This window comes from Acanthochromis polyacanthus, chromosome 15, assembly GCF_021347895.1.
Source record: "Acanthochromis polyacanthus isolate Apoly-LR-REF ecotype Palm Island chromosome 15, KAUST_Apoly_ChrSc, whole genome shotgun sequence".
In the NCBI taxonomy this organism is placed as follows: domain Eukaryota; kingdom Metazoa; phylum Chordata; class Actinopteri; family Pomacentridae; genus Acanthochromis; species Acanthochromis polyacanthus.
In genome coordinates, this window is record NC_067127.1 from 28,650,480 (window position 1) to 28,675,925 (window position 25,446).

At 40.2% G+C, this 25,446-nt stretch overlaps 1 protein-coding gene and 1 long non-coding RNA gene across 2 annotated transcripts in view; both read right to left on the minus strand.

Annotated features, from left to right (window-relative positions):
* usp54a (ubiquitin specific peptidase 54a) overlaps positions 1–25,446 on the minus strand; it is a 95,283-nt gene that overhangs the window by 44,300 nt on the left and 25,537 nt on the right. The window contains 1 exon segment of the mRNA XM_051959564.1: positions 22,257–23,091. Coding sequence (XP_051815524.1) covers positions 22,257–22,463 — 207 coding nt within the window. The 5' untranslated portion in view covers positions 22,464–23,091.
* Positions 14,945–22,250, minus strand: LOC127537410 (uncharacterized). Its single transcript, XR_007947031.1, has 2 exons — positions 15,864–22,250; positions 14,945–15,595 (listed from the first exon to the last, which is right to left on the minus strand). It is a non-coding gene; the product is annotated as an uncharacterized LOC127537410 (long non-coding RNA).

Consider the following 25,446-nt stretch of genomic DNA (forward strand, 5'->3'; position numbering starts at 1 on the left):
TAAACCATAATTGACAATTTTCAGAATAAAAACATCGGTATAGGCAGCTTTTTTCTCCATAACTCTGCAGCAGGCAATAAAATCCAGAAACTGATTCCAGGTGTTTTGAGATGCTCACCTTCGTGGGACAAAGTGACGAAGCTAAAGACTCCGTAAAAAATCCAAATGAACTTCTAAGTCAGACGTTTGTGCCACAGCAGCTTCTCGCTCCTGCAACTCCGCTAAAAACTTGGTATGATGCCTTTACATCACCACAGCTGCCAGCGAATCAACGTCAGCACTGTCGCCACTGACCTGAGACCGCGACTGACCAATCGCAGATCGAGTTTCCTGACCAGAGAACGAGTAGAAATTATGTGTTCATCGCTCTACATCTGCTTCAGGAAACCATCTGGACTCCTGCGTGACGACGACTTGTGCAGATTGTGAGAGTGATGATGGGAGATGGAGTGTGTTCGCCTCAAGGATAAAATGGCTTCCGTTGTGTGTGTGTTTGTGTGACAAGAAGAGGGAAAATATAAAACATGATGCTGCGATGTGTCACAGAGAACAAATGTCACAGAGTGTTGGTTTGTCTTGGTGTTAAACAGAGTTTCAGATTTTTTAAAACAACATAAAAGGAAGTCTTTGTGTATTCCTGGTCAAACTGAGCAGAGCCTACAGTTATTTATTGAGCACATTATTAGTTGATCGTCATATCTTTGTATCAGATGCATATTTAGAAAACATTTCTTGTTCAGTACTTAAATTTTAAAAAATGAGGTCACTGTAAGAGATTATACGCTCATCGGTCAACCTTGCCATGTTCTGCAAACTGTAGCCAGGAACAGCCAGGAGTTAATGCACAAGTGCCCTGTACGTAATTACCACTTGGAAAGATGTTGATGCTGTTGCCACTTGGCAACAGTTACACTTTATAGTAGGGCTGGACCCGAATATCCAAATTTATGGTCGTGATGAAGGTATCTGAATACAAAGTTTTAGAACCAAACCCCCCCCGTCGGACATTATGAACCGAGCCATTATGGACAGAAAATTACTAGAAAGTGATAACAATAAGAAACAAAGACATACAAAAGACCACAGACACCAAAAAGACATTGAAAGCTATTACAAAATAACACAAAACAATGAAAAACACACAAAGCCACCACAAAGAGACACAAATTGACCACGAAGAGACAAATAACCACAAAGAAACACACAAAACCACAAAGATATGCAACATGGGCACAAAGAAACAAAAAACTATCACGAAGAGATGCAAAATGACCACAGAGATGCAAAATGACCACAAAGAGATGTCAAATTACCACAAACACACAAAACCACAAACAGATGCAAAATGACCACAAAGAGATGCAAAATGGGGCGGGGGGGCAGCATGGCTCAGTGGGTAGAGTGGCCATCTTGTAACTGGAAGGTTGCCGGTTTGATCCTCGGCCCGTCGAGTTCATGTCGAGGTGTCCCTGAGCAAGGCACCTAACCCCTAATTGCTCCTGGTGGGTCGTGGTTAGCACCTTGCATGGCAGCTTCCGCCATCAGTGTGTGAATGTGTGTGTGAATGTGATGTATCATGTAAAGTGCTTTGGATAAAAGCACTATATACAGTGCCTTGTGAAAGTATTCGGCCCCCTTGAACTTTTCTACCTTTCACCACATTTCAGGCTTCAAACATAAAGACATAAAATTTTAATTTTTTGTCAAGAATCAACAACAAGTGGGACACAATCGTGAAGTGGAACGAAATTTATTGGATATTTTAAACTTTTTTAACAAATAAAAACCTGAAAAGTGGAGCGTGCAATATTATTCGGCCCCCTTGCATTAATACTTTGTAGTGCCACCTTTTGCTGCAATTACAGCTGCAAGTCGCTTGGGGTATGTCTCTATCAGTTTTGCACATGGAGAGACTGAAATTCTTGCCCATTCTTCCTTGCAAAACAGCTCGAGCTCAGTGAGGTTGGATGGAGAGCGTTTGTGAACAGCAGTCTTCAGCTCTGCCCACAGATTCTCAATTGGATTCAGGTCTGGACTTTGACTTGGCCATTCTAACACCTGGATACATTTATTTGTGAACCATTCCATTGTAGATTTGGCTTTATGTTTTGGATCATTGTCCTGTTGGAAGATAAATCTCCGTCCCAATGTCAGGTCTTTTGCAGACTCCAACAGGTTTTCTTCCAGAATGGTCCTGTATTTGGCTCCATTCATCTTCCCATCAATTTTAACCATCTTCCCTGTCCCTGCTGAAGAAAAGCAGGCCCAAACCATGAGGCTGCCACCACCATGTTTGACAGTGGGGATGGTGTGTTCAGGGTGATGAGCTGTGTTGCTTTTACGCCAAACATATCGTTTTGCATTGTGGCCAAAAAGTTCGATTTTGGTTTCATCTGACCAGAGCACCTTCTTCCACATGTTTGGTGTTTCTCCCAGGTGGCTTGTGGCAAACTTTAAACGAGACTTTTTATGGATATCTTTGAGAAATGGCTTTCTTCTTGCCACTCTTCCATAAAGGCCAGATTTGTGCAGTGTACGACTGATTGTTGTCCTATGGACAGACTCTCCCACCTCAGCTGTAGATCTCTGCAGTTCATCCAGAGTGATCATGGGCCTCTTGGCTGCATCTCTGATCAGTCTTCTCCTTGTTGGAGGTGAAAGTTTAGAGGGACGGCCGGGTCTTGGTAGATTTGCAGTGGTCTGATACTCCTTCCATTTCAATATGATTGCTTGCACAGTGTTCCTTGAGATGTTTAAAGCTTGGGAAATCTTTTTGTATCCAAATCCGGCTTTAAACTTCTCCACAACAGTATCTCAGACCCGCCTGGTGTGTTCCTTGGTCTTCATGATGCTCTCTGCATTTTAAACAGAACCCTGAGACTATCACAGAGCAGGTGCATTTATACGGAGACTTGATTACACACAGGTGGATTCTATTTATCGTCATCAGTCATTTAGGACAACATTGGATCATTCAGAGATCCTCACTGAACCTCACTGAACTTCTGGATTGAGTTTGCTGCACTGAAAGTAAAGGGGCTGAATAATATTGCACACCCCACTTTTCAGTTTTTTATTTATTAAAAAAGTATAAAATATCCAATAAATTTCGTTCCACTTCACGATTGTGTCCCAATTGTTGTTGATTCTTGACAAAAAATTAAAATTTTATATCTTTATGTTTGAAGTCTGAAATGTGGCGAAAGGTTGAAAAGTTCAAGGGGGCCGAATACTTTCACAAGGCACTGTAAATATAACCATTTACCAAAATGACCACAAGAGACACAAAATTACCATAAAAAAAGATGCAAAATGATCACAAAGAAATGCAAAATTACGACGAAGAGAGAAAATTACCACAGACACAAAATGACCACAAAGAAACACAAAACTACCACAAAGAGACACAAACGACCACAGAGACAAAAGATGACCACAAAGAAACATAAAATCACCACAAAGAGACACACAAAAGCACAAACACAAAATCACCACAAAGAAACACAAAATGACCCTACCCAATATAAAAAATAAATTGAACTAAGATAAAATAATAAATAGTACAAATACAAAGACAATACTGGAGGTGAATGCACAAATTGACAAAATTTAAACAATTAAAAAGATAATTAAAAGCCACGACATGATCTTTTAATTCCTCATATTTAAAAATAACCGACAGTGAGGTGTGAATGTGGTTCATGGTGACTCCTCAGCCAGCACACTGCAGCCTCAGCACTTTGGGTGTGTTTGTCTTCTCCTTCCTGTCCCCCCCACTGGCTCCAATATGGTGCTGCAGGATGAAGAAGCAGCAGGTCGGTCAGGTATCCGTACGGGACTGTTGGCTACGAGTCCTTTTATTCCACTAATCAGACGCCAGGTTTCAGAGAGAAGTTCTATTCTGTGAGCCTGCAGACACTTGAGGAAGCAGCAGCAATAATACTGCAATAATAAAAACTCAAAGCCTGAACAGAAGCTTTTCAACACTTCATGGTCACAATCTTGGTTCTCTCTTCTGTTTTACATTTGTGCTGGACCTGTTTTGTCAATAAAATGTGAAAAACTGTTCAAGGTATCATTGTTAACTGTCTGTTGGGGGGTGGGGACAAAGAAACCCGTAAAATCCTCACATGTGAGAAGCATACACCCCTAAGCATCTAGCATTATAAATCAAGACAATATTTCATGATCAAAATATCTGATAATTAGCTGCTTTTTTGCCAAAAGACTTTTATTGATGCAGTCATTTAAACAAAGTTTGGGGCCGACTCGGCATGTTGGTTCTTTTTGAAATCTAGGAGCAGATCAGCCCCCGAGTTGAGGCGTTTGTCCAATCAGGGGCAGGAAAGGTGTTGAAAACAGTTTGCCTTATAACAGCTGTATCTGCGCACGCATGGTAACCATTACAGTTTTCGAAAGAAAAGGGAAAGTTTGTGGCCCAGCCACTGTGTTTATCAGACTCATCTGGCAGACTGTCAAGCTGAAAGCTCAGGCACGTGACAATGTCATGCTCCACTAGTGACCGCCCGCCGGCCGTGCGATTTTCAGATGTGTAGCCGTGCGGGAAAAACGCATTAGTGGACACGCGGCTTTAGTCCAATCAGGGGCAGGCAAAAAGGTGTTGAACACAGTTCACCATGGGGGAGAACCGTATAACAGCTGTATCTGCGCATACATCACAACCATTACTGTTTTTGAAATAAAAGAAAAAGTTCGCAGCCGAGTCGCTGCGTTTATCTGACTCATCTGCCGGATTGTCAAGTGACCATGTTGTAGTCCGGTAGTGACCACCTGCACCTAAAGAGACGCAAAACAACCACATAGAGACACAAAACAAACACAAAGAGACATAAAACAGCCACAAAAATACACAAACAACAACCCCAAAGAGATACAAAACAACCACAAAAGGCAAAAAACAAACAAAGAGAAATAAAACAACCACAGAGACCCAAAAAACCCACAGAGACACAAAAGAGAAAGAGATATAATACAACCACAAAGAGACACTTATCATAAATATATCATATCATATATACATAATACAATAAGGAGAATAAAACAAAGTGAAATAAGGTGACCGTGAACATGTGAAATGTTTCTAGGATGTTTCTTAGAAAGTGGATGAGGAGGACGAACAGCCTCAGCTGCTTGTTACTGCGATGTTCTTCCTCTTTACTTTGTCTTCGTCACATGTCGGAGCCGCTGAGCCTCCCTTCGGTCTGATGAATCCTCCGACCCGCCGCCTCCGTTCAGCTCAGTTCGGCTCAGCTCGCAGTCTGAAACCTCACAATCACCCAGATTGACTTGGTTTGACAATAGCAACATGGATGGGCGGACGGATGGCTGCCGGAGGGTCTTAGGAGGGACATTTTCTCACTGACTGGTACATATGAGTCAGGAGGAAGAAGTGTGTTCACGGTACACAGATCCAGGTGTGCATGAAGTATTTTAATCAAATAAGAGTACTAATAAAAAATACTGCATTACACATCCTGCATTGAAAATGGTAGTCAAGTTTGACCAAAAGTGCATGTTAAATTAATGTTTTTCTGATTGTTAAAAGGCACTGCTTTTGATAAGTACTATACAATTTTTTTTTATTCAAAGCAAATAAAAAACATAAAAAGCTGCAAAATAACTCTAGAGGAATAAAATGACTGTAGAGGGACACAAAATAACCACAAAGAAACACAAATCAACCACCTAGAGATATAAAATGATACAAAGATGCAAAACAACCACAAAGACACACAAATAATAAACAGAACTGCAAAAACAACGACAATGACAGAAAACAACCTCAATGACAGAAAACAACCACAAAGCGAAATAAAATGACAGTGACATAAAACAACCACAAAGAGACCTAAAATGATATAAAGAGACGCAAAACAACCACAAGAAAACACACAAAACCACATAAACCACATAAAGACATAAACAGATACAAAACTACCACAAAGAGAAACAATGAACATACATAGCTGCAAAATAACAAAAAATAGGAACAAAACTACTATAGAGACACAAAAGAACCACAAGGACACATAAAATAACCACAAAGAGATGCAAAACAACAGCAAAGACACACAAAAAAACACAGAATTGCATAAACAACTCCAATGACAGAAAACAATCACAAAGAAACACAAAATAACCACAATGACACAAAACAACCACAGAGACAAAACAACCACAGAGGCAAAAAAAACAACCACAGAAACACATAAAACAACTACAAAGAGACGCAAAACAACCACAGAGGCATAAAACAACCACAGAAACACAAAACAACTACAAAGAGACGCAAAACAACCACAGAGGCATAAAACAACCACAGAAACACAAAACAACTACAAAGAGACACAAAATAACCACAAAGAAACTTAAATGATACAAAGAGACGCAAAATAACCACAAAAAACACACACCACATACCAAACTACCACAAAGAGTAACAAAAAAAATAGAGAGCTACAAAATAACTATAAGCAAGAACAAAATTACTGTTGAGACATAAAACAACCACAGAGTCGCAAAATAACTACAGAGACACAAAACAACCATAGAGACAAAAACTACAGAACAAAACATTAAACAATCACAAAAACACACAAAAGATGCAAAACAACTACAAAGAAACACAAAACAGCTACAAAGACACACAAAACAGCCACAAAAAGACAATACAACAACAAAGAGACCCAAAATGATAGAGACAAAAACAACCACAAAACAAACACAAAAATATAGGGCTACAAAAAGACACAAAACTACCACAAGGAGAAACAAGAAACAAATAGAGCTGCAAAATAATTACAAACATGAACAAAATGACAGCTGAGGGTCCAAAAATGACCACAGACACACAAAATAACTATAGAGACAAACAACAACCACAAAAAGAAACAAAATAACCACAAAGAGAAACAAAACAACCACAGAAAGACACAAAACAACCACAGAAAGACACAAAACAACCACAGAAAGACACAAAACAACCACCTTGTCCCTCTACAACACACCTGCCTCACATAATAGATGTGGCAAGAGTTTCTTTGGTGTAAATAACACATTAATTTTAACACCGTCCGATAAATCAGTGCAGCATTTCCTCTAAATAATGAAGCTGCAAGAAAATGAAACACCTAAGAAGAGTGCAGGTGGCTCAAACTTGCAGACCTAATTGCAGAACTCCAGCCACGCGGTGGACGCCATGCTAAGCTATATTCACAAACTCTTCATCCCTTGGGAGACGTCTAGCTGATGACAGTTCATTATCCTCGGCAACGTCTGACTTCTGCGATGCTGTCTTCGAGTGTCTGTAAGCTTTGGCAGTTTCATGACTCAGCCTCCATTTAAACCAACAACACCAGTAATTACTGCTCTCACAGCATCTCGGCTCAGACAACACACCAACCCCCGCCCAAAACAAAAAAGAAAAAAAAAAAAGCTGATGAGTCATGAGTGAGATGATGCCAAGCTGATCATTACAGGCTGGTTGTTATGTGAGCGGATGGAGTCGTGCTGTTTACCTGATGTAGAGTCGACCGACTGGCTCCAAGGCACTGCGGTGAAACCGCAGCTAAAAGAGCTTCGAGAGGATTTGCACTGCAATTTTTGCAGTCATTTTTTACAGTGCAAAGCTGCAACCAGGGCTGATCATTTACACTGATTAATTTGTTCGATATTTTATTTTATTAATACTTCTCTATTAGTGATTCTACTTATGAAAGAATCTGCGTATCTGTATTTGAAAAGACACAAAAATCACCATAGGGACAAAAAATGCCATAAAGACGGACAAAATGAAAATGACCATAAAAAACAAAAAACAACCACAGAGACACTAAGCAATTACAAAGAGACACTAAACAACCATAAATAGACACTCAACAACCACAGAGACACAAAACGACCATAAACAAAACAACCACAGAGACATAAAGCAACCACTATCCATCCATCCATTCTCTATACACCGCTTTATCCTCACTAGGGTCACAGGGGGAGATAAGAGATACAAAACAAGAAAGAGAGATTAAACAAACACAAAAGAGACACAAAACAACAAAGAGACACGAAGCAATCACGAAAAGACACAAAATAACCCCGGACACAGAACAACCACAAAGAGCCACAAAATATCCACAGATCCAAAACAACCACAAGGAGACACAAAATGACCACACAACCCGGTCTCACAAGGATTCGTGAAACTGTCACATAAATTAATCTATGGTTTCGTGCGCACCAACACGATTTTCTCATGTTTTTCGTGCTGCATACAATGAAATTCAAACCAATGTATTTCAAGCGGAGGATATTTCGTGCCACTCAGAACGTATTTCAAACGGATGTGCTACAACCAGAAAAACTACTGCAACGACAGGTTTGATTTTATTTTCATATCTGAATCTTAATCACACCCAGTGGTGTAGTCTACGCGATACGCAGGTATACGCCGTATACCCAATATAAATTTTTCAAATTTCCGTATACCCACTTAAAAATGCGCAGATACACGTATACCCAGGGGTGTAAACACGCAGGTATACGCCTTATACCCACTAGAAAAGGTCCTGAATTTCCATATAACCACTTAAAAATGCGCAAACATATGCATCGGTATGTTTTTTGACATAACGTTCACTTTCCCGTTCATAAATTCGTCTTCTCTGTGTTAGGAAGCGGTGAAGCTGGATGGGGCAGGGGAAGCTGTATGGCTGAGAACAGGACTCCCTTAAGGCCGACCGCGGTCCGGATCCGGACCCAGACGCCGTCTATACGGGCGTAAATTTGACAGGTTGCTTCTATTTTACCGGTGCAGCTTTCCAGTGTTTATCATTGGTCTGTCAGCTCAGAAACGCACAGACCAATTATGTATGAGTTCAGGCATCCCACGTGACGCTACTCAGCCAATGACGTCGGCTGCATTGTATCGCCGCTCTGCCTTCAAAAACCAGCTGAGAGATGAGCGACAGAGAGAAGGACAGTAGTGATGGAAGTTCGGCACTTTTCAGAGAGCTTTTGGCAAGGCTTCCAAAGAAAAGCCGGCTCTTTCGGCTCCCAATTTGTTATTGTTTGTAGCCTCATATTTAGCCTAACCAGGCAAATATGAATCATTTGTATTTTGACAAACTCTTTTTCATTCAGCGTTTTTATGAGAAGCCTTATAATTGACTCATTTTGTGCATTTGTTTTGTTACAAAAACAGGCATTCTTACTTTTGTTTAATATTTCAATCAAAACTTTATGCACAAAAACAAATGAACAAAACTCTGCACATGAACCCACAGAACCAGAACAGAAACAGAACCAGACTCAGTATTCAAACAGTATAAATGTCCTCAGTGTAGGTTGACATTCAGAAAAATCAGAAGCCCGAGCTTGGATGGGCTGATACCATTTCTTCTTTCAGTGAATATCTGCCGTGTTTTTGAGAAGATTCTCTCAGATGGAAGAAGTTGTCTCTCCTCCATCACCTTCACCAGGTGGGGCAGACTGAAGCCTTGTCCTGCCTCCAGCTCAGTGGGTCGTCGGCTGGTTGGATGAGGGGTTCCTCTAGATATGATCCTCCATTCCCACATTAGCTGTAGGATTTCTCCTGAATCATCTCCTGTAGCTCTTCCATCAAAGAGCCTCCACACAGCAGAAGTTTGAGGTTCCTCCTCCACTTGGTCCTCTAATGGTGGAGGTGTCAGGCTGCTGCTCTTATTCTCTGAAGTGTCTCATCAACAGCTCTGTTGTCACTGAAGGCAAGCTTCTTTAATCTAGGATCCAGTAACATGTTTTCTGCGAGGACAGTGTTAAACTCCATACTCCATTAAATACGTTAGGAGTCAGCTCTTCAGATTCACTACAAAGCATCGACTCTTAGAGTTGTATCTTTTGCACATTATACATCAGTGGAGGACAGACTGTGGTCACATGCTGAACATGTTTGGCTCAACATACAGCTGTAAGGCAGCTTTCTCAACTATGAACATTATCAAAGCTAAATATTGTTCCAGAAACACCAATGAGCTCCTCTAAATATGTTTGAGAACAGCTCTGACACCATTCAGGCCATGATTCAAAACACTGGCAGGACAAGCAGCGGCTCAGTTCTCCCATTAAGCAGCAGAGATATAAGGGGAGTGATAGAAGACAAGAAAACAATGTGAAAGTGTTCAAATGTTTACATTTATGAGATTTAGGTATTGTTAAAGATGTATAGAAGTTGATTCAGGTTGTTCAGCCACTTTTTAAAAAAAAAAATTCTTCACTTTATTTTAAGATATACAGTTACATAAAAAGTTGTTTATTAATAAATGTCAAAATGTTTTTGAACCGTACTAAACTTATTTGACGGTCAGTTTTTGATTACATGCAGACCCTAATGTAACTACCAGGTTACATCTTCATATATCACACTAATTCAAGTTAGACATTATGATGTTCTGGACCTTTGCTTTAATACATTTTCTTTGACAACCCAGTCTCATGGCCAAATGTGAAATACCTACATTTGTCCACAGAACAAAACGTAACAGTCTCACAATAAAGGTCTGAAAATTGTAAAATGTTTACATTTCTTTCTCCCTATTATTTTCTATTGGCCTGACGACGGTCACGTGTCTGCTTGCTGCGGGTCTTGCAGTGTGAGAACATCAATCAAAGTGCACCAAAGTGCATAAAGTCATAGAACAGGGTGTGCTGAATGCTCTGGGAGCAAGTCTGCAGTGAAAACACCTTTGAAGGGGTCAAGGGTCACTAAATCTGAAGACTTCAAATGAAGGAGATATTTTGTGCAACATATCAAGTATCATAAAAGTCATTCCCAGTGGAATTCTTTTTTTGTGTGTGTGTCCTGTCCAGCAACAGATCAGGCAGAATGGGGATCTGGCTGCTGCATTGTGTCATACAAGTTTGCTTTTCCAAGGGGAGTTTATAAGTATAGGACTCCTCTTGATACTGTACAGTAATTTATTTAGTTTGAATACTTGTTGATTAGTTAGATATACATAAATTTGACGGACCTGACAGGGGAAAGGCAGGAAGAGAGAAACGAGAAAAGAAGGAAAAAAAAAACCAACAAGGGGGGATAGTGAAGAGAAAAGGAAGAGTGCAAGAATACAATTATCTTTCAATTGAAACTGACACAACAGACAACAAGCTAGTACACCTTAAAGACACACCGGAACGCATCCTATGGGTTTTGTTAGGAAACACAGCTAGTAATTATTCAGATCATCTATGTGAAACAAACAAACTGATGAAACATGTCTTTTGATATTTTGGCACCAGGACAAACTTAACACCCCACAAGACAACATGGTTGCTATGTCCACATGCAGAGTATGGTGCAATTGTGACTGTGATCATGTAACTATGACCTCTGACCTCCGTGAAGGCCAGAAGCGGGCCCGAGAGCCCACAAGACCCAGGCGAGCCGGCAGCGATCCCAGAGTAGAGATCCGAGCCACCAAACCATGAGGACGACCACGAACCGGCCCGGAAGGGGGCAGAGGGAGAACCCGGCTAGGACCCCCAGCGTCCTGCGGGCCTGGGCCCCAGGCGACCAAGACCGGCGGTCGCCGACCCCGCCAGGGACCGGAGGCCCAGGGCGGACCCGGCATAGGACCCCGGGCCCCAGGCATCCAAGAGGCAACCCCCGCCCCCTCAGGCAGAGGGTCAACACCGCCAGGGGAACCGGCCACCCGGCATGGGCCGGCGCCCCCGCCGCAGCCCAAGATCCAGGGGCACCCCCCCACCCCACCCGCCCCGCCCCAGCAGCGACCAGAAAACTCAAAATTCCCAGTGGAATTGAAGTCTGATATTGTGTGGGACTATTCAGAGCAGTCACATGAAGCACTGTATCTGTTTTCAAGGGTCTAGCCCTATGGGAACCCGCTTTTTTCAGCAGTGAGGCCTACTAGTAGTGATGAAGCCTGAGGCCTTCAAACATGTAAAAAAAAATTCCTGCTCTGTCATTTTTGGGTCTACCGACACCAAATCGGACACACTCCTACTAGACCACTCCCTGACCTTGCATATTTTTTTCCAGAGAGTTAGCTCAAAAGGGGCCCAAGCAAGGGCCCGTTTCTTACTCGACGATTAACCCTTTAATGTCCAAATGCTTCAAAACGGGCTAAAAAGGTCAAAATCTCACACATTCCTGAACCAATTTGGACCAAACTGCACAGGTTCTATATATAGAGGCTAATGTGAACGCTCATGCATGTTTTCAGACCTCCAGGGGCCCTGAAGAAGGAATGAGGGCCACAACGAGACACAAAACAACCACAAAGAGACAAATCAATTACAAGGGGACACAAAACAACTACATACAGAAACAACCTGAAAAGAGATGCACAACAAGCACTAAAGATGCGCCGATCCCGATACTGTATCCGTATCGGGCCTCAGATATAAAATTAATAAAGTTTTGGATAGTATCTGAAAATGACATGACGTTGCCGATCCATCTTCCGATACAACATGGTAATAGTGATTCCGTATCCACACATTTAGGGCGACTTGGCGGAAGTAACTTCGTCTTTTTCTTCGACACAGGCGGAAGTGACATCCGCCGAGGTAGCTGCGTTAGCGCGCACAAACGAAGCTAGCATGTCCTTAATTTGGAGGTTCTTTTCGTTTGAGACGCAAAAAAGTGCCACAGCAAAGTGCAACATATGTGAAGCCGATGTTCTGAGGGGTGGACACAAACCTTCAACGTTTAATACCACCAATTTGGCCAAGCATTTACAAAGACGACATGCTAAAGAACACGAGGAGCACTAGCAATTTAAACAGCAGCAACAACAAGCCCAGCAGAAAATAACCAATTCATTCAAGAGGCATGAAAAACTTCCAGCAGACAGTCCGAAGGCTCAAAGGATTACAGAGAAGGTGATAAATTTCATTGCACTGGATGATCAACCTCTCTCTGTGGTTGATAATGTCGGCTTTCGTAGCCTGATGGAACACCTTGAGCCCCGGTAGAAAATACATAACAGACACTGCTTTACCAGCACTCTACAAAAGAGTTTCATCGCAGCTAAACGATGTTAAAGCTATGAGCTTTACTACTGACATATGGTCCTCTGAAGTTGTCGCTGATAAGTCTCACTGTACATTGGCTGAGTGCGGACACTTATTCTTACAACAGCGTGGTGCTGCAAGTTAAACAGTGCAGGGGCTCACACACCAGTGAGTTGATAAAAACCACAATGAGAGAGATGTTGGATAACTGGAACATTCCACTGTCTAAAGTACATGTGGTTTTGAGAGACAACGCAAACAACGTGAAAAGAGCTGAAGTTAGACACACCTCTCTGCAGTTTCCTCACAGCTGTCACACTCCAGTAATTCAGTTAGCTTTATTGAGACTGTGTCTGTCCCCCGACCACCAAAATTCAATAAATTAAACAAATCAAAAATATACAAAAGAAATAGTAACCATAAAAATTTAATAAAAATTAAAACCACTATTTCCACAGAGCAAAGAAACAGGACAATTAAATGTGGTCTGTTAAATATTACATCTCTCTCGTCTAAATCTCTGCTAGTAAATGAGTTGATAACTGATCACCAGATTGATTTGTTCTGTTTGACTGAAACCTGGTTGCAGCAGGAAGAATTTGTTAGCTTAAACGAATCAACTCCCCCTAGTCATATTAACTGTCATATTCCTCGAATCACAGGCCGAGGAGGAGGAGTAGCAGCAATCTACCATTCTAGTTTAAAATTGAACCAGAGGCCTAAACCTGATTACAGCTCATTTGAAAATCTCACTCTTAGTCTCTCTCATCCAAATTTGAAAGCTCAGAAACCAGTTTTATTTGTTGTTATATATCGTCCTCCTGCTCCTTATTCTGAGTTTTTATCTCAATTCTCAGACTTTTTATCTGATTTAGTGCTCAGTTCAGACAAAGTTATTATTGCGGGTGACTTTAACATTCATGTTGACAGAGACAGCGACAGCCTTACAACAGCTTTTAATTCAATATTAGACTCAATTGGGTTTTCTCAACATGTAAATAAACCAACTCATAGTTTTAATCACACCCTTGACCTTGTCCTGACTTATGGCATAGAAATTGAAGAGTTAACAGTATTTCCCCAGAACCCTCTTCTTTCTGACCATTTTATGATAACATTTCAATTTAAAGTAAAGGGTTGTTTAACAGCTGAGAAAAATATCATTACAGTAGGTGTTTGTCTGACAATTCAGTAACTAAATTTAAGGAAATAATACCATCACTGTTTACTTCAGCAACATTTACTGATAAATCAGAAGACAAATATTATAATTTTACCCCCACAGAAGTGGATTATTATGTTAATAATGCTTCAACCTCACTGTGTACAACTCTTGATAGTGTTGCACCTGTAAAAAAGAAAGTTATATCTCAGAGAAGACTTGCTCCTTGGTATAATTCCCAGCTGCGGACTTTAAAGCAGGCATCCTGAAAGCTGTAAAGGAAGTGGTATTCCACTAATTCAGAGGAAGTGTATGTGGCTTGGAAAAATAGTCTAGTAATCTATAAAAAAGCTCTTCGTAATGCCAGGACAACTTATTATTCATCTTCAATAGAGGAGAACAAGAACAACCTTAGGTTTCTCTTTAGCACTGCAGCCAGGCTGAAAAAGAGTCAGAGCTCTGTTGAACCTTGCATTCCTTTACCTCTAACCAGTAACTACTTCATGAGCTTCTTTACACATAAAATAGTTATGATTAGAGATAAAATTAATCTGGCCCTTCCTACAAATGTCACAGATGCTTTTGAATTGGCTGTTAGACCTGATGAATGTTTAGAATTCTTCACTCATAGGCATGTAACGATATGAAAATTTGACATCACGATAATCGTGATCAAAATTATCACGTTATCGATATTATCACAGTATTGTGAAATATGTTCAAAATGTTTAAAAGTACTCAGGCACACTTAAATCAATGAACAACTTTTTTATTTGAGAAAAACCAAACAAAATATGAACTTAAACCTTAAATAACATATTAATAAGCTTAAAAAATTAAAGAGGGGACCTTAAAAGAGCCAAGAGGTAGTCCGTTTGCTTGAAAGTAACATTAGGAATAACAAAGTACAACAAAAAAAGTAAGGTGCCACTGCCTCATAAACATTAAAAAATAAATAAAATGACATTCTTTATATTGTGCAAATTGTAAGAATCTTCACATTCAGTGCTCGGAAAGATCTAGTCTTACAAATATAAAATAATACAATAGCACTACTATATAAAACAAAGTAAAGTGGATGTAAGAACAATACAACCACATGTAAACAAATGTATAGTGCAGCAGGATTTCAGTCTTGGAAAAATGATTTCATGAAGGAACTTTATAGTGAGGCACAGCAACCTTCATCAGCTTCAAAAATCCAGGCCTCTCAACAGTTTGAAATGGCATCATGTCTTTCGCAATAAAATATGAGATAGCTGCTGTGAGGTCTTTGGCATGTTTCGATGTCGGTGCGTAAGCAGCCTTCCTTTCAAACGCCTGGGTTATTGTTTGTGCCACTGTGACCGAAGAAGTAGAAGCTGTTGGAGGATTTGTCCTGGTTCTGTCCACTACATGCCCTCTCTGTAAATAAGAGGAAAGCAAATTTATAATGGTTATTATTAAATTATTATTATTATTATTATTCATCACACACGCACACACACAACATGTAACGCTGTCTTCTGAACATTAACCGGCCGTTGATTCTATGTCGGACTTTCTGTCGGCAACAACGGTGCATTTAGCTTTAGCCACGGAGCTAGGATTGTGCCGGAGCAGAAACGAGATGAACACGCACAGTTTTCACGGTTCCCTAAGCCCCACATGCATTCATTTCAAGTTAACTTACCTTTTACTCGCTGCACAGTTGCGGGTGGTGGTCCCGTAGATGAGCCAGCATGTTGGACGTGTTTCCACTCTTTGCCGACATTTTCTTGTGGCATTTTTGGCAGACTGGGCTGCTTTCTTCCACCAGTCTCCCTTGCGCGTCTTTATAAAATCCGAAGTACGCCCAGACTTCGGACTTGGTACGTTTGGACGGTGGAAAAATCTCTCCACTGCCGGTAGTACTGCCCTCCACCATATGTACGAGTTGTTTACTGTGCAGGGCGCATGCGCGCGGGGCGCATGTGTCCGCTCGGCAGCCTGCTGCTGCACTTCTCACAACAGTAGTAGGCCTATTCCTGAGATTTTCCGGATTGTGGCAATCAAACACGGTTTAACGGTAATTAAAATTTGAAACAGTAGTACTAACCGTCAGACATTTTACCGTAGTTTATCATTTTAACCGGTAATCGTTACATCCCTACTCCCATATGTCTCTCTGAACTAATTTCAACAGTTTCTTCATCCAAACCATCAACATGTCTTTTAGATCCTATCCCAACTAGACTCTTCAAGGAGATTTTACCTTTAATTAATTCTTCAATGTTAGATCTGATTAATCTCTCTCTAGTAACAGGCTATGTACCACAGGCTTTTAAGGTTGCTGTCATCAAACCCTTGCTTAAAAAGCCCACTTTAGATCCAGATGTGTTAGCTAACTATAGACCAATATCCAACTTACCATTTCTCTCCAAAATTCTGGAAAGAATTGTTGCAAATCAATTATGTGAACACTTACAAAGGAATAATTTGTTTGAAGTGTTTCAGTCAGGCTTTAGAGTGCATCATAGCACAGAAACGGCTCTGGTGAAAGTTACTAATGACCTTCTCATAGCATCAGATAATGGACTAGTCTCTATACTTGTTTTGTTAGATCTTAGTGTAGCGTTTGACATAATCGACCACAAAATTTTATTACAGCGTCTAGAACATTCAATTGGCATTAAAGGGACAGCACTGGACTGGTTTAAATCCTACTTATCAGATAGGTTCCAGTTTGTGCATGTCAACAATGACTCTTCTGAGCATACTAAAGTTAATCAGAGTTCCTCAGGGTTCTGTCTTAGGACCGATACTTTTCACATTATACATGCAGGCAATATTATTTAGGAAGCATTGTATTAACTTCCATTGTGATGCAGATGACACACAATTGTATTCATCTATGAAGCCAGATGAAACTGATCAGTTAGCGAGACTGCAAGATTGTCTTAAGGACATTAAAACCTGGATGACTTAACTTCCTACTGCTAAATTCAGACAAAACTGAAGTCATTGTATTTGGCCCCAAACATCTTAGAAACTCGCTTTCAAAGCAAATAGTTACTCTGGATGGCATCATGTTGGCCTCCAGTACTACTGTGAGGAATCTTGGAGTTATTTTTGACCAGGACATGTCCTTTAACTCACACATAAAGCAAGTCTGTAGGACTTCCTTTTTTCACCTGCAAAATATTGTAAAAATCAGGAACATCCTGTCTCAGAGTGATGCAGAAAAATTAGTTCATGCTTTTGTTACTTCCAGGCTTGACTATTGCAGTTACTTATTATCGGGTTGTCCAAATAGCTCTCTTAAACATCTACAGTTGATCCAAAACGCTGCTGCGAGAGTACTGACAGGAGTTAGCAAAAGAGATCATATTTCCCCTATCCTTGCTTCTCTTCACTGGCTTCCTGTTAAATCCAGAATAGAATTTAAAATCCTTCTTCTGACATATAAAGCTCTTAATAACCAATCTCCATCATATCTTAAAGATCTGATAGTACCATATTATCCTAGTAGAACTCTTCGCTCTCAAACTGCAGGCTTACTTGTTGCTCCTAGAATTTCTAAAAGTAGAATGGGAGGCAGAGCCTTCAGTTATCAGGCATCTCTCCTGTGGAACCTGCTCCCAGTTTGGGTTCGGGAGGCAGATACCCTCTCTATTTTTAAGACCAGGCTTAAAACGTTCCTTTTTGACAAATCTTATAGTTAGGGCTGACTGGGTGACCCACAGGGATTCGGCTTGTGTCTTCATTTGCACAGCTGACTCCCTCTTGGACGTCCCTTCGTTCTGCCCCTAGTCATGCTGCTATAGGCCTATAGGCTGCTGGGGGACTTCTCTTGATGCACTGAGCCCTTCTCTATCTACCTTTACATTTAATATGTATACCGTTATTGCATTACTTGTTATGCTAATCTACATACTGTTTGAATTTTACTGCTAGCTATATATGTAGTATGTTTAATGTCAGAGCCGTACATCATAAGAGTAAACTATGAGTCAGTTTTCAATGTTAGTTTATACTTTGTGTCACATATCCTGTCATACATGTATCCAAATGTGTGTTGTGTTTTCCTTGCTTTCCCACCCCTCCCTCTTCTCCCATCCCTCCCCCTTGCCCTCCTCTGTCCCTCTCAACCCGCCCGGCCAACAGGCAGATGGGTCCCCCCTATATAGAGCCGGTCTCTGCTCGAGGTTTCTTCCCTGTTAAAAGGGTGTTTTCCTTGCCACTGTCGCCTTTGGGCTTGCTCTGGGGGTCAGGCATATGGGTTCTGTAAAGCGTCTTGAGACATTTTGACTGTAATTGACGCTATATAAATAAAATTGAATTGAATTGAAAAAGGCGATGGATGAAGTGCCTGTTAATAGTTTCGGCTGCCTGCCGCATACACTGCAGCTAGTGGTTCACGAAGGGGTTCTCTCACAACAAAGCGTGATTAATGCACTCGCAAATGGAAGGAGAATAGTGACGCATTTCAAGCATTCACAAGTGGCGCAGTCAAAGTTTGAAGACATTCAGAAAGAACTGCAACCAACAAAACAAACAAACAGGCTCCAGCAAGACGTTCCGACAGGATGGAACAGCTCGTTGTCCATGACTCAAAGCCTCCTTGAACACAAGCGAGCCCTGTGCACATATCATGCGGACGTCGGCCTGCCTACCACACTGTCTGCCAACGAGTGTTAGAAAAAACTGACAGTACTGGAACCCTTTAAGGAGATAACGCAGCTCGTCAGCTCTGCGACCTCCACAGCAGCGGACATAATTCCAGCCATCACTGTCCTGAAACGACTGCTCCAGCAGGAGACCAGCACTGACAGCAGGATTAAAACCATGAAGCGAACCCTTATGGAGGCCATAAACAGGAGGTTCAGCAGCACCAAAGATACACCCCTCTACGCTGTAGCAACTTTAGTGGACCCCCGTTACAAAGACAGGTAAGACAACATTTATAAAATGTTTTATCAAAATTATACTCAAATGTTGTTGTTGGCCGTTTTTAAATGTGAAATATGGCACAAACTAGATTCCTCGAACTGTCCATAGCCTAAATATGATATGTGAAAACTGTGTGAGAGAGGAAGAGAGAGAGAGAGAGGCAATTGTTTCTACCAATTTAGTCAGCAGTAACATGTTTATTTTCATACATCACTGTCTGATGCTTTGGTACACCAAAGTTGTGCTCAACCTATCTTACAATCTATCTTATTTTTGTGTTAGATACTTCACAGATGCTGTCACAGCCAAGCTTGCCAAGGATGCCCTGCTGCGAGAGATGAGGAAGGTGGAGCTAACATTGAATGATGGAGCAGCTTCAGCTACACAGCCAGCGGCTTCTGAGGAGGATACAGCTTCAGCAACAACAGAGCCAGCTGACAAGGTGTGATACATTATGACTCTTAGTTTCTCGATTGTCTGTTTACTGCAAAAAAGGAGGGGGTATCTCTAAGTGAATTCATGTTCATAAATAAGATTATATTGAATGAACCCTGTCTCAGGTTTGTGTTCTTTGCAAAAAAACATTGTAGTCTTGTGAATCTATCTGTACAACTGTACGTTGATCATTTATTTCATTAAATATGACTGTACACTGAGTAAATGTTATGGTGTACTATACTATACTCACTGTAGCGTAGTCACTGTATAGTGACTGACTACTTACTTAGACGACATAGTCTATAGCCTTTGATGAATATACCAGTAGCCACTATAGTATAGCGGCTGCTAGCAGTGTGGCTAATTGGCTATCATTCATGTCAGTTTAAGTAAGTAATTTTAATCTTGTTTCTCAAGGTGCCTCGCATGGAAGCAGCTGATCCAACTCCAAGCCGGAGCAGCTTCATGTCTCTGTATGATGACATTCTGGAGGAGAGTGGTGATCCTAGAACAGGAAGTAGGACTGATGATGTTACTGTAGTTCAACTGCAAAAATATTTTCAAGAGCCAACAATTCCTCGTTCTGAGTCCCCTTTCCAGTTCTGGGAAAAAAACATGATAGCTTTCCTGCAATTGCAGCCATTACATTAAAATTTCTCAGTGCCCCCTCCACCTCAGTTGAAAGTGAGAGACTGTTTAGCACCACATCCAATATAGTCGATGAAAAGAGAAACCGCCTTACTGCAGGGAATGCAGAAATGCTAATTTTCCTCAAGAAAAACCTGCCAAAGTTCTCCTAAGTGAGACTCGTCTGTGTTAACCTGAGGGTTAAAAGGTAACCTGTTATACCTGATGTTAACTTTAAAAAAGCCCCGATGAGATGTGGCTGTCCTTGTTTACAGTGGTTGCTGCTGCATTGTTGTTGTTTAACTTGCTCCAGCTCCTCATGTTCCTGCTGCATTAAAATAGACTTACAATGTTTAATTTATGTTTTTGCATATTATTTTAAGCAGCAGCTAGTATGCACTTTCTTATTGCCACCTTTTTGTATTTGTCATTTTTTCACTGCCAGGCTCTGATTTATTTGTTCTAACCTAGATACCTCATGTTAATTTCAAGGTAATAAGACAGTGACTGATGTCAGTGATGTGTTTTCCTTTCATTGTTTACAGTGGTTGCTGCTGCACTAAAACAGAGATACAAAATTATATTTTGTGTTCAACATAATTCTATGAAGCAGCTATGCACATTGTTTTATTTATGTAGGTATACTCTTATTGCACTAAATATTCTGTCAAAAAAGGAGGTTGCAACTTAAGCATTTGCACTTTGCACTGCCAGGCATTTGTTATTGTTGTTTTGTTCTTTGATGAGTTGCCTTTTTCCTTTTTTTGTACTGACTGCACTTGTTAATTGAACCCAAGCCTATTATGCAATTAATAAATGACTTTAATTGAAAAATAATGCAATTTTTTTAACTTAATTTTTTTCTATGTAGTCTACATAAGTATTGGGAAAGTATCGGGAAATAGCCAAATTAATATATCGGATTGGAATTGAAAAAACATGGATCGGAGCATCCCTAACAAGCACAAACACAAAACAATCACAAAGAGATGCAAACTGATACAAGATGATGTAAATCAACCATGAGGTCAGTACAGTTTTAATACTTCTCTATTAGTACTTCTACTCGTGTTTGAAAAGACACGAAGACTACCACAGAAACACAAAATGACAAAGAGGGCCAAAACTACTACAATGCAACACAAAATGACCACAAAGAGACACAAAATCACCCCAAACAGACACAAAACAACCACAAAGAGACACAAAACAACCACAAAGAGATGCAAAATAACCACCAACAGAAACAAAACAACTACAGAGACACAAAACAATCACATAGACACAAGACAAAATGACCATAAAGAGACAAAAATCTACCCTGAAGAGACTCAAAACCACCCCAAAAAGACACAAGACAAACACATAGAGACACTAAAGAATCACAGACACAAAGCACTCACAGAGACGCAAAATGATACAAGAAGATGTAAAACAACCATAAAGTTGAGGAAATTTTAATACTTCTCTATTAGTACTTCTACTTGTGTGTTTGAAAAGACATGAAAATTACCACAGAAACACAAAATGACAAACAGATTCAAACTAACTACAAAGAGGGCCAAAGCTACTACAATGTGACACAAAATGACCACAAAGAGACACAAAATAATCAAAAACAAGATGCAAAAGAAGCACAAAATGATACAAGCAGATATAAAACAACCATAAAATCTGTACAATCCAGTAAAAAGGATTGTACTAGGTGTTATGAAAGCAACCCAACAAGTCTAGATATTGCTGATAAGACAATACAGAATAATTTATGGCATCATTGGACCAGAATAATTGAGATAAAAGGTAATAAAATCTGCAAATGTAACGTGAAATTATACTTAATCTGACGAGAACACACACTGAGCCTGAAACCCTATGTTATTAATTCTGGAGAATAACTTATGATCCATAGTGTTATAAATTACAGAACTTAACCAAACTAATATAAATATTACCGCTAAGACCCCACAGCAATGTTAATTATTGAGATTAACGTGGAAATATTTACAAGAAGATAATGTTACGATATAACTGCATCACATGCTGCATATATGTATGAAAACTCAACAGGTGTCGAAGGTGTCTCAGTTACCTGCAGGGCGCTGTTCAGGAAGCAGCTGTTCTGTCCCGGCTCATTGCTCAGCCCTTTACTGGGAGCAATGGACGTCATAGTGCGAGGCGCCAGGATTCCCTGCATCCCATTTCCTCCTCCGCTTCCTCCACTGCCACCAACGCCGCTTCCACTGCTGCTGCCACCACCGCTGCCGCCTGACGCAAAGTAGTTCCTCTTCCACGACATATCCCTCCTCTCTCTCTCTCTCTCTCTCTCTCTCTCTCTATCGGTTTGTCTTTTGATCAACTTCCTGTTGTCCGTTCTGGTATCCGAGGATCCATTTCCTCCAACCAAGAGGAGGACAGAAATGTAAAAAATGTGGGAAAAAAAACGGACGAGCAAGTTTGAGCACAAAAAAAGCAGCTCAATTCCAAAAGTCCATCAAGACAGCTAAATTCCTGTAACCCAGAAAGTTCTTTAACTTAAAAAAAAAAAAATCCAGAGTTTGGGACATTTATGAGATTAGAAATATGCTGAATTGTTTTATCAGTTTTACATTCCACAGATCATGTATTTAACATTCCGCTGCCTCTGTATTCAAGAATCCTTTAGTTCAGCATTCCGACACAACAACAGGCCTCTAGTTTGTATTTGTTTGGTGTGCCTCACGCAGAGAATCCAAGAATTCCCAAAGTCCTGTGTAATCCAAGACTTTCAGGGACTCATCCTTGTCCATCTGTGAGCTGCAGGTGTGATGACCTTTGCCTTCCTTTCACACGTCAACACCTTATCCTCGTCTTCATCGCGACCAGCAGCCAAAGGTCCGATACAAACATGGGTCAGAGGTTGGAGGTCAGCAGGACTCAGGACGGATCTGTACAGGAAGGAGGACAAAGAGGTTTCAGCTTCCAGGATATAAATTCCCACAGTTTCTACAATGCTCACATTAAATACATTTAAATTCAGAATAATACAGGATCTTCCTTACTAGTTTACTTGCTGACTAAATGAACATTTTGATTTGGACGAGTCAATATGTCTGTAGAGTCCAGGTCGACTGTTCGATAGGTTAGTCGATATACTCTCATCAGACTAAATTATCATTGGTGGAACAATTGCTGGTATTACTTTCATGAAAAGAAAAGCTCTACACTAACAGCCTTCCAAGACTAATCCATTACTTTGGGCTGCGGACAGAACAAAGTACTAGCAGGAACTTTGAACTGGCCTAACCAAACGGAGGCTGGAAATAGTATTACACTTTCTGGTAAAGGTCTCCGTAACAAAAAATTATCATCTCCAAGTCTGTGTGCAGCTTGAAAACTGTAGTGACTATGCTACAAGAGCAAAGAATACACAGATTGGCGCTACTGTGCATGTATGATAACTGATAAAGCAATGTCCTTCAAAGCACCATGCATCTGTGCTGTCCACATGGGAGAAATAATCAAGGCTCAACTTGCATTGCCGTTGAAAAGTTTGGGGTCACCAAAACAATTTAATGTTTTCCATGAAAACTCAAATTTTCTATTCATGTACCAACATAATTGCACAAGAGTTTTCTAATCATCAATTAGCCTTTTAACACAATTGGCAAACACAATGTAGCATGCAAACACAGCAGTGATGGTTGCTGGAAATGTTCCTCTGTACCCCTAAGTAGATATTCCATTTCCAGCGACGATAGTTATTTACCACATGTTCAACGTCCAGACTTTATTTCTAATTCATTAAATGCTAGCTTCATTGGAAAAAAAAAATGCTTTTCTTTCAGAAATAAGGGCATTTCTAAGTGACCTCAAACTTTTGAATAGTAGTGTACTTAACATCTACTGAATATTTACTCAGTTGGCTTCAAACTAACTGACAACATGCCAAAGAAGTCATCAGCGTCCAGTGTAAAATAATAAATTTGAATTATCAAAAATGCTGCAAATACCAGGTTTTTATGTTGATTTTAAATCCATTTAGACTCATAAGGCTGCAAGTAGTAGGCACTTATTCACTTAGTTCATGCACGGATAAAAGACAGATTTAGTGTTTCCTCTACGAACAATCACTTGGATTAAGAACAGGTAAGATTACAGTCCTCCAAGATGTTCTTTGGGTCACTATTACACTACAAATATTATTCATTAGTTTATTCAACTGGTATTTTTGGTGTCAACTTGAGAGAGTAGCAATCATTTAATCATGATAAATGTATTGAAATTTTTGCCAGTAATTCCATGTAGTATGCAATTACTAAGTGCAACTGAACCATGAATTGATAATTAAACAGACTGCTTGGCACAGTTGTGATTTAAAATCTAAATTGAAATCTAAAGAAATGCAGCTGCAAATCACAAAACTTAGACTATAAAGCACTTGGAGCGCAGTACTCCGACAAGGCCGCTCAGTCGATGTATCGCTTCCGACAGATGAAATCCTTAATTAAAAATGACCTTGCACATGCGTTATGTATGGATACCAAATCACATGTAAATCACTCTTATAAAGGTCTGTTGAGCAGTTCATCACTTTTGGCAAGCCTTTGTTTTGATAGTGTTAAAATAACCGTTCCCTCCATGCTTTTATTTTGAAGGCATATTGTTAATGTTATGGGCTTTTATTTTGTAACCATTCAAGCAGCACAGGAAGTGTTTCTTTAAAAAGCGATTTCTTGACATGAAAAAGATGCTGCCGAGAAGTCCAAAAATTCACGTAAAGATGAGAGAAAACGGTTCCACGCTGTTGCTGTCTAGCAAAGGACGTGTATAAACTTAGAAGCACCAAGCTGGAATGGGAACAAGCTCTTAAGGCATTTCCTGAAGAAAGGAGTGAAGGACAGAAAGGTGAATTTGTGTTCAAAATAAGGCGTGTGGGCGTTTTATGCCTCTTTTGGTCAATTTATTTCTCTTTTTGGTCATTTTTTGTCTGTTTGTCGTTTTATATCAATTTTTGATGAGTTTGCGTCCCTTTCTGATAACTGTATGTCTCTTTTTGGTCAGTTTGTGTCTCTTTTTGTCCTTTCTGGTCTGTTCTTTGTACATGTTTTCTGTGTCTTTTGGGGTGTTTTCTGTCTATTTGTATTCATTCTGAGTCTGTTTTTGGTTAATGTGTGTCCATTCACGGTTGTTTTGTTTGTTTTTCGTTGTTTTGCAACTACTTTCTTCTCAGCTTTAGTTTCTTTCTGGTCATTTTATATAGCTTTTTAGACATCGTATGTCTCGTGGGTTATTTTTGTCAA